The following is a 10,354-nucleotide window of genomic DNA, read 5'->3' on the forward strand; positions in this document are numbered from 1 at the left end:
CGTCTCAGGAAAGATTCACATTTACCTCCAGAGGCAGACAATACACGTGGACCCGACTCCCTCAGGGATTCCATAATAGTCCGAACATTTTCCACCGAGTCATGAGTAATGCCTTGGAACAGTGTAACTTAACCCCTTACAATAGCACAATCCTTCAGTACGTGGATGACATCTTGATAGCCTCATCAAGCGACCGAGAGCACTTAGGGGCCGTAGCCATGGTTTTAAAGACTCTAGACAAGGCAGGTTTTAAAATAAATCCAAAAAAGGCACAGATCGGGCAAGCCACGGTTCGATATCTGGGACATGACATCAGTCAGGGAAAAAAGACCCTTCCGACAGACCGAAAGACAGCCATCGCTGATATGCCCCGACCAACTACGGTGCGGGCAGTGCGACGGGTGATGGGCTTGTTCAACTATTGCAGGAATTTCATTCCTCAATTTGCGAATATGGCCGAACCCATTCAGCGACTAATGAGGGGAGGAAAACCAGGAACAGAACGGGTAGAGTGGGGATTGGAGCAAGAGGAAGCTTATGGGAAGTTAAAAGCCGAATTATTGGCAGCCCCGGTGCTGAAGCTACCTGACATGACGAAGCCGTTATCGAGGGAGGTTTCTATAGCGCCGTCATAACCCAGGAAAAAGGAGGGGTAATGAGACCAGTAGCGTATTACTCAACACAAGAGTCCCCGGTAGTGAAGGGACTTCATCGGTGTGTGGCTGCCCTCGATTACGCTGCTTGGGCTGCAAGAATATGCGAACCAGTCACGATGTCGGATCAGATAATCTTACACACGAAGCACACCATAGTGGAATTGCTAAACACCGGGAGGTTAAAAACAGTGTCAGATGCGCGACGAGCTACCTGGGAGGCAGTACTATTACCCAAAGACCAGTCCATACAAGTAATCAGGGATATAGGTTTTAATCCCGCGGAGGGAATAGTGACCGAAGGTGAACCCCATAGCTGCAAAACTGAGATAGACCAAGGAACGGAAGGGGGAATAGCCGATGAACCTCTGAGCGACCCCGATTTAACCCTTTACGTTGATGGGTCCCGACGATATATTGACGGGCAATTCCGCACCGAGTGGGGCGTGGTAGACCAGGATGGTGCCACCCTCTTGCAAGGGGCACTGGAAGGAACAGTGTCCGCCCAAGTGGCGGAGCTGGTAGCATTGACCGAAGCCCTCAAATGGGCAAAGGGGAAGCGTGTAAATGTTTATACTGACAGCCGGTACGCATTCGGGGTAGTACACGACTACATGATAGCCTGGAGTAGACGTGGATATATAACTTCAGGGGGGGGACACATTAAACACGAGAATATAGTTCGGGAATTGGTAAAAGCCGTTAAAGGACCTGCAACGGCAGCAGTAATAAAGATCAAGGCGCATCAAAGGGTAGAGAGCAGGGAACAGCGGGGAAACATGCTGGCAGATCAAGCAGCCATCAAAGGGTAGAGACCAGGGAACAGCGGGGAAACATGCTGGCAGATCAAGCAGCAATCAAAGGGTAGAGACCAGGGAACAGCGGGGAAACATGCTGGCAGATCAAGCAGCCATCAAAGGGTAGAGACCAGGGAACAGCGGGGAAACATGCTGGCAGATCAAGCAGCCATCAAAGGGTAGAGACCAGGGAACAGCGGGGAAACATGCTGGCAGATCAAGCAGCCAGGAGCGCAGCGGAAGAAGATGAGCCCCAGATAATTAAAGTGGCCGTGATAGGACCAGGAGAGCTGAATATCCGTAAGGTACAGGAAGAAAGTAGCTCGGAGGAACGGTCGCAATGAGAAAGCAAAGGGGCTATCATTGGGGAGGATGGGGTATGGAGAAAGGGATTACAAGTAGTCGCCCCGTCCTCAATCCAGACCGAACTACTCCGGCTACACCACGAGCCGGACCACACTGGGCGAGACGGAATGCTGAGCCGTCTGCTCAAAGACTGGTGGTGGGCCGGGGTAGGGCGAGACGTAGCCAAACATTGCCAGCGCTGCATAGTATGCGCACAGCATAATCCAGGCAGACCCATAAAGGTTAAAATGACACATCAGACATGTCCCAAGGGCCCGTGGGAGAATCTATAGATTGATTTCACAGGGCCCCTACCCAACAGTCGGGGAAAGAAATACTGCCTGGTCATTATCGATCAGTTTATCAGGTGGGTTGAGGTTTTTCCCACCCGTGATTGCGGAGCATCCACGGCAGCGCAGATTCTCGCATTCGACATAATCCCACGGTGGGGAGTGCCCCTTCAAATTGACTCAGACCAGGGGACGCACTTTACGGAACAGGTCATGAAGCGGGCATGTGGTCTGCTTGGAATCTGACAACGGTTCCACATCCCATACCACCCCCAGAGCTCAGGAATAGTTGAGCGAATGAACCGTACCCTCAAGACAGCAATTGCCAAAGCCATAACTGAGACCGGGAAGGGATGGGTGGATGTTTTACCCTGTATATTAATGAGACTTAGGGCTACCCCTACGGACCACAGGCCTGACCCCCTTTGAATTAATGACGGGGAGGGCCATGAGACTTCCCGAAGGCGTCATAACGGGGGGAGAGGACATGGGGCCTTTACGAGATCAGATTAAACAATATGTAAAACAATTAGATTCACAGCTAAAGGAACTAAGGAAAGAGGTGGTAGAGCAACAGACCAAACGGGACTTGGAGATCCAAAACAAAGGAAAGGCCGACGCACACCTCCCACAGGTAGGCGAAAAAGTGTTGGTACAAGTCACCCCCGACAGGACGGGGTTTGCCCCAAGGTGGACCGGGCTGTATACATCATTTTGACTAGCGACACATGTGCATGTGTCGACATGAGAGGAAAAGGCCGGTGGAAGCACTGGTCGCAATTAAAAAGGTATAACTCAGAAGGATAATGCCTAGACAAGACGGAATGGTATGCTGTAAAATACCAGGAGTGGTTAGACACCCTTTTGGAAGGGGTGTTCGGAGGAATAGCTTTGGCCTTGGTGATAGTAGGAGTTTGGGTAATATTTAAGTGGGTAAAGACACGGACGCACGTCCTACAGATTCAGCTCGAAATGGTTCGATTGTAACCTTGTGCTTCTGATTTCGCAGGGTGACCGGGACATTCATAGAGCAAAAAAACTTAACCCCTGGTGACGACCAGGCCGTCTGTTTAAAATTACAGATAATACTTACCAGAATGGGAATACGAACGGCACTCCTCGTAATATGGATAGCCCTGCGACATGCACGTACCCTGGGCAACACCGACGGACAGCAGAGCAGGCTGGAAATAAACAATCACATGAACTATGGAGTTTTATTCAATTTGACAGACGGAGTATGTGTCCCAGCGACTAAAGATTGGAGCAAGGACAGGACTTATTTTAATGCATGGTTACAAGTAAATCCTAATAAGGACCGGGTATGTGTACAGTGCTCCACGGGTATAAGGAGCAGCTGCATTAAACGGAGGGATGTCAAAGGGCCTGATGAATGTACTTTCGGCATAATTTGCCCGCCTCCGGGACAGTCCCAGCAATCGGTCATCCGCAAGAAGGGAATGGGGCTGTGTGGGTACTACAAGGGGGCGGGGGCGGCTGCAATATCATTATATGTATGTTTCTCACCCCCTCCAACACCGCGCCCCATAAGAACCACTACATTGCCCGAGGAACTGCCTTGTCCCATAATTACTAAGGGACCAGAGAATGGGATTGTAATGTACAACGAAGGGGAATTATTGTATGATAATGTTAAACATGAAATTGTGCCTGTCCTGATCAATATTTCAGGCATCCAGATGCCAGAATACTGTACAGAACAGTCAAGGAAGATGTACAATGTATTAAGTAAAGTTGTAATGCAGCAGGCTGCCGATGCAATGGGTGCCAGTAGATTCCGGGGACAGGGGTCAGCCCCCAGGATAAAGAGGGAAATAGTTAATGACATTGCCACCGTTTCAATACAGGGACCTCCGTAGTAAACTCGATAGATATACAAGGGTTAAATGAGAGGGTGGAACAGCTTAGAGGGGTGATGAAGGGGTTATTAGAGAGGGTGGAGCAAAACCAGGAAGACCAAGCCAACCTAGGAAAGGAGGGTGCCGAAATCCAGTTGGATGGCATCTCAGTCTTGGAGGCTCACGCCAAAACTATCAACCACCTCATTGATAGAGAAAAAGAAGATACGGGAAAGCAAAGACAGGGGCAACTCTGTCACGCTTATGGTCTGTGGATGGTGGGACAGATCCGCCACAAACTCGACCAGATCCAACGCGGGGAAGTACCCGATTGGATAGACAGTTCACATTTCGCTCAGTTGGCTAACCAGAGGGGGACACTGGATAATTGTACTCTGAAGGGACTGACCCGAGTATACCCAGCAATTCCAGATTGCCAGATGGGTAGGACTACTGGGATAGGAATAGTCCTGATGATCCCCATAGCCACGCCAGACTCAGGGCCGTTCCCCCTATACCAACTAGAGAATATCGGAGTAATACGGGAAAATGTCTCCATACGTTACTACCTGACCACCACCTCCGCCGTTCGCCGAAACAACATACTTACCGGGATTTCCCTAACAGATTGCAAGCAAAGGTGGGAAATCACAGTGTGCCCTCACCTGATAGGCCGAGGTGAGCTAGACGAGTGCGGGTTTAACCGAACCGACGGGTGTGTACTAGAAATAGTGCCCGCACACAGGCACTTCGCGAGGGCAGGCTACGGAGGGAAGGGAAGATACTGCATCTCTACCACAGAGCGTTCATACCAGTATAATGACCTGCAGTGCCCTATACCACGGCCGTACCTTTGCTTTACGCCACTACGACCTGTCGCGATCGGGCAAACGCATATCACCCAGGTTAGGCGCCGGAAGTCCGAAGTTATTGATGTAACCGATCAGCTCCATGATTATTTATAGGATTATGACGAGCCAGATCAGGTCCCTATCCCACATCTAACCGAAGTATTATGAGAATTGAGGCTCAGAGTGGGTCAATCCGTAAAGCTCTATCACCAACTACAAACTAAAATCAAAGTACTGGAAGAAGATATCGATGTAGACTTACAAAGTCAGAGTTGGTGGAGAAAGGTCTGGGACTGGGGAATAAATGTGAACATCCATCCTTGGATTAGAATAATTTCACACATACTGGTCGGGATACAATTGATCTTAGCGATAACATGGGGCATAATGGCCTGCCAGGCATGCAGGCACCACGCGCATCGAAGAGGGACCCATGCCAGGTCCCCAAATACTAAACAAGCCTGTCTAATAAGGGGGCAGGAGGATTTGGCCTTTGTCAATTTGATTTAAGCAACCGGGATTCCTGAAACCGCGTGACTGGCCAGCTCGTTGAGGCAGGGAGTACCGGGCCGTGCACCAAATCTAATAAAGGTAGGGCGGTCGGTTAAAGGGGGACTAGGACTAGTCCCTTTACCGAAAGGAGGGAATTGTTGTAGGAATTAGGCACCTGCTGAATATATAAAACACTAGGCATTAGGCACCTGCTGAATATATCTAAACTCATATAAGTTTAAAGAGGCCACATATAAAATGGCTGCCCAAGCATGATGGGAACCCCGTTAGTCAAGTAATGAACTGGGACTGACCGAGCAATGACCGAGCAATGACCCTGTGAGGCCCACTACCGGGAATGCCTTGGATACAAGATAAGCATAATGAACCAGTGATTTCCCGAGGAAGAGAGAGATAAGGAGAGAACCTGTCTCACATAACAAGGTCATTAATCAGCCCGAGCTGACAAAAACCAAACACTAATCAGTCCGAGCTGACAAAAACCGAACATGCAGTTCCTGAGGTATCAGGGGAATTCTATTGGGATAAAGAAACCTATATGTAATCTATAATCGTTATGATTGGATTGTGTCCAGCCGAAATGGGCTGAGTAACTGTAGTAAACTGTTGTGAAACATATAAAAATCCATGAAACCCTTTGTTCTGCGGAGAGAAGCCTGGATCCAGTCCTGAGACTTCCTCCCCGCTGGCGTTAATAAAGGCCACATTGGCGTTGGAACCGACTCTCAGTGTTGAGTGATTCTTCTGAGAAAACATTCACGCTAACAATAATCATGATTACATCTGTCGGTTATGTGTTGTATCAGTCTTTGTGACAGTACCTAGCAATGATATCATGCAATGATCTCATGCCTTGTCGTCCTGTTACCTTTTACAGAACAAGCTATTGACGATGAGGTCCATGCAGAGGCGAACGGGTGGGGGGGCCACCAGTCACCAATGACATCACTGAGATGGAGGAGCGAGTGCTCGCACTCGTGGTGAGCACCCCCAGATGACCACGCAAGCAGCTGCAGACCCTAAGGTGATGCCACGTGAGTAGAGTGTACACCATTGCGTGATGTAAATTCAATAGATGCCACACCCACTCATATCCGAACAATAATATATGAGAGATGGTTTCTAAAATTGTCCTATAAATAATGCTGACCTAATGAAAATCATTGCAATGCACAATTTGTTGATGGTCATGAAGTGTGATGCCTGTGATGATTTTGATAGCAGTGGTGCTTTTGTCGTGCATATGCTGTGAGTAGCGCTGGACTCACCTTGTGACCCTAGCACCCCCTTCTCCTCTAATAACCTCATTTGTGTTTTGCAGTTCAGCCAGCAGTGCGTGCCAAGGCCACAGAGACCAGAAGGTGGGGGCGCGGGGCCGGACTTGCCGGACGATCTTACATCTGCTGTTGAGGAGGTCCGATTCTTGGCCGTCAATCCGCTGGGTCTGTTCTCCACGGATGAGAGCGCGGACTTCGAGGAATCTGCATTGCCAGGCTCCAGAAGGCATTCCACCCCAAGGCTATCAAGTGCTCATCCGGCCATTCCCGCCTCCACTCTGGAAGTACCAGGCCCAAGCACCTCGCCACAGGACACCCCGTTATCCCCAGGACGGCGCTGACCCCGCAGAGGTTTCATGGACGTGGCAGGTCTGATCCACGAGCGCCAGATGAGAGCAAAAAGATGGTTAAGTTGTCCAGGAGAACTGTAGTCATTGGTGACCAGATCCTCGATGCGTTGGGGGGCATATCCTGACAGCTGGCCACCATGACTGAGTATGTTCCGCAGATAGAGGAGGCCCTGGAGGTGATAGCCAGGAACACCGCTGGCACAGGCCTCCCAGTGGTCCCGGAGCGGGGAACTCTACCCCTAGATTACGCACCACCAGTGCCCACCAAACATGAGAGGCAGGACCAAGATCCTGCTTCTGCATCCGAGAATGTTCCCACCTCGGCACCCCCCGCTCCTGTACCCATTCAACCACCACCTCTGCCTTCATCCCCCCCAAGAGGCACCGCCTGAGAAGCTCTTCGGCCAGGCGGCATGGAGCGAGGAGGGGAACGGATCGAGGTGGGGAGAAGAAGGGGAGGGGTGTAGGAAAGCGAGGTGCATGTCCGCGGGTGATGGCTGTGTTATATCTCCATCTCGGTGTATGCGATTTGTTGTAATGTATGGGGGGAGGGGGCCACCCTCCTGCTTTGCATTTGTATTCTGTGTTGCAGGACATATTGACCATTTGATTGATGTCAATGGTCGAAAAAGTGGGATGGGGGTGGGGTATTTTTGCCCGTGATACTTATGATTTCGGACCAATGGTTGTAGAAAATGTTTTTTATTCAACATAACCTTGTTGCGCATTGTCTCAGATAGCTAGACCGTTACATACTGGTGATTCCTTAACATGAAAGGGTTAAATAAAACTTAACTTGAATCAACTTAAACTTTAACTGGCACCAAGGTGATGCCCACCATTGATGTCTGAGCTGCACACACACAGCTGTGTGTCAGCTTTGTCAATTACCACAACGTTCTTTCAGGCAAATCACTTATTTATGAGCTCCTGACCGCAAGAGTCTTACAGCTATGTAGCCACCACGGGCCCTTTCCTGTGGTCTGGAGGGGGGTGTGGGCATGGTTGCATAGTCAGCCTCATTGTCTGGCCCTAGGTCAGTGTCCAGCCCTCGTCGTCCTCTTCCTCTCTCTCCTGAGGTGGACCATCAGTCCCTTCTGGCAATTCTTGTCCCCTCCTGATAGCCAGGTTGTGCAGCACGGAGCACACGAATTTAGCTACTTGCTCAGGGTTGTATTGTAGCTCCTCTCCTGAGTGCTCCAAGCATCTAAAACGCTGCTTAAGCCCAGTTATTGTTTTCTGGACCACATTGCTTGTGTCTCTGTGGCTCTCGTTGTATCGCTTCTCGGCCTCGGTGTGGGTGTCACGCATGGGAGTCAGCAGCCAGGTGGCTAGGCAATATCAGTTGTTACCAAGCATCCAGCATTGTCCTTGTGGCTGACTGTTAAACATGTCAGAGACAGCACTCTCACTCAGGATGTGCACCTCATTGAAGCTGCCCGGACATTTGGCATTCACTGCCATTATTATCTGGTTGTGGTTGACAACTAGTTGGACTTTCAGGGAGTGAAATCCTTTTCTGTTACGAAAAAGCTCTGGGTCCTGAGAAGGTGCCCGCATGGCGATGTGAGTAAACTCTATTGCTCCCTACACCATGGGGAACTTAGCAATGTGGTAGAATGCTCCAGCCCTGTCAGTCTGAGCCTCCACGGTCATGGGGAAGCTGATAAAGTCCATCCGAATAACCTTTCGAATGTATGAGGGGACAGTGGGTCTAGTGAGAAGGAGGAACTGAAAGATATCCTTATTAGGTGGGAAATTGTGTTAGGGAAATTGATGGGATTAAAGGCCGATAAATCCCCGAGGCCGGATAGTCTGCATCCCAGAGTACTTAAGGAAGTGGCCCTAGAAATAGTGGATGCATTAGTGATCATTTTCCAACAGTCTATCGATTCTATATCAGTTCCTATGGACTGGAGGGTAGCTAATGTAACACCACTTTGTAAAAAAGGAGGGAGAGAGAAAATGGGTAATTATAGACCGGTTAGCCTGACATAAGTAGTGGGGAAAATGTTGGAATCAATCATTAAGGATGAAATAGCAGTGCATTTGGAAAGCAGTGACAGGATCGGACCAAGACAGCATGGATTTGTGAAAGGGAAATCATGCTTGACGAATCTTCTGGAATTTTTTGAGGATATAACTAGCACAGTGGACAAGGGAGAACCAGTGGATGTGGTGTATTTGGACTTTCAAAAGGCTTTTGACAAGGTCCCGCACAAGAGATTGGTGTGCAAAATCAAAGCGCATGGTATTGGGGGTCATGTACTGACGTGGATAGGGAACTGGTTGGCAGACAGAAAGCAGAGAGTCAGGATAAACGGGTCCTTTTCAGAATGGCAGGCAGTGACTAGTTGGGTGCCGCAGGGCTCAGTGCTGGGACCCCAGCTCTTTACAATATTCATTAACGATTTGGATGAAGGAATAGAGTGCAATATCTCCAAGTTTGCAGACGACACTAAACTTGGTGGCAGTGTGAGCTGTGAGAAGGACGCTAAGAGGCTGCAGGGTGACGTGGACAGGTTAGGTGAGTGAGCAAATTCATGGTGGATGAGTATAATGTGGATAAATGTGAGGTTATCCATTTTGGGGGCAGAAACACGAAGGCAGAATATTATCTGAATGGCGGCAGATTAGGAAAAGGGGAGATGTAACGAGACCTGGGTGTCATGGTTCATCAGTCACTGAAAGTGGGCACGCAGGTACAGCAGGCGGTAATGAAGGCAAATGGTATGTTGGCCTTCATAGCTAGGGGATTTGAATATAGGAGCAGGGAGGTCTTAATGCAGCTGTACAGGACCTTAGTGAGGCCTCACCTGGAATTTTGTGTTCAATTTTGGTCTCCTAGTCTGAGGAAGGACGTTCTTGCTATTGAGGGAGTGCAGCGAATGTTCACCAGACTGATTCCAGGGATGGCAGGGCTGTCATATGAGGAGAAACTGGATCAACTGGGCCTTTATGCACTGACGTTTAGAAGGATGAGAGGGGATCTCATAGAAACATAGAGGCGGGAGTCGAGAGAGGCAGCGGCCTATAAAAGGCTCAGCAGTCCGGGGAGCGTCGAGAGAGGCGGGAGTCCAGAGAGGCAGCGGCCTATAAAAGGCTCAGCAGTCCGGGGAGCGTCGAGAGAGGCGGGAGTCGAGAGAGGCAGCGGCCTATAAAAGGCTCAGCAGTCCGGGGAGCGTCGAGAGAGGCGGGAGTCGAGAGAGGCAGCGGCCTATAAAAGGCTCAGCAGTCCGGGGAGCGTCGAGAGAGGCGGGAGTCGAGAGAGGCAGCGGCCTATAAAAGGCTCAGCAGTCCGGGGAGCGTCGAGAGAGGCGGGAGTCGAGAGAGGCAGCGGCCTATAAAAGGCTCAGCAGTCCGGGGAGCGTCGAGAGAGGCGGGAGTCGAGAGAGGCGTAGCGGTGCAGCTCCAGCTGA

The 10,354-nt window shown here is 50.1% G+C and overlaps 1 protein-coding gene across 1 annotated transcript; it reads left to right on the forward strand.

Moving 5' to 3' along the window:
* The first annotated feature begins 218 nt into the window (after positions 1-218).
* On the forward strand, positions 219-635 carry LOC139275605 (uncharacterized). The gene has a single exon (XM_070892774.1). It carries the CDS (start codon positions 219-221, stop codon positions 633-635), a length of 417 nt encoding a protein of 138 aa, XP_070748875.1.
* The last annotated feature ends 9,719 nt before the right edge of the window (positions 636-10,354 follow it).

The sequence above is a fragment of the Pristiophorus japonicus genome, chromosome 11 (assembly GCF_044704955.1).
Source record: "Pristiophorus japonicus isolate sPriJap1 chromosome 11, sPriJap1.hap1, whole genome shotgun sequence".
NCBI lineage: Eukaryota > Metazoa > Chordata > Chondrichthyes > Pristiophoridae > Pristiophorus > Pristiophorus japonicus.

Excerpts from the sequence above, each read along its gene's own strand:
- LOC139275605 (XM_070892774.1), top strand. The coding sequence starts at position 219 with ATGGTTTTAAAGACTCTAGACAAGGCAGGTTTTAAAATAAATCCAAAA.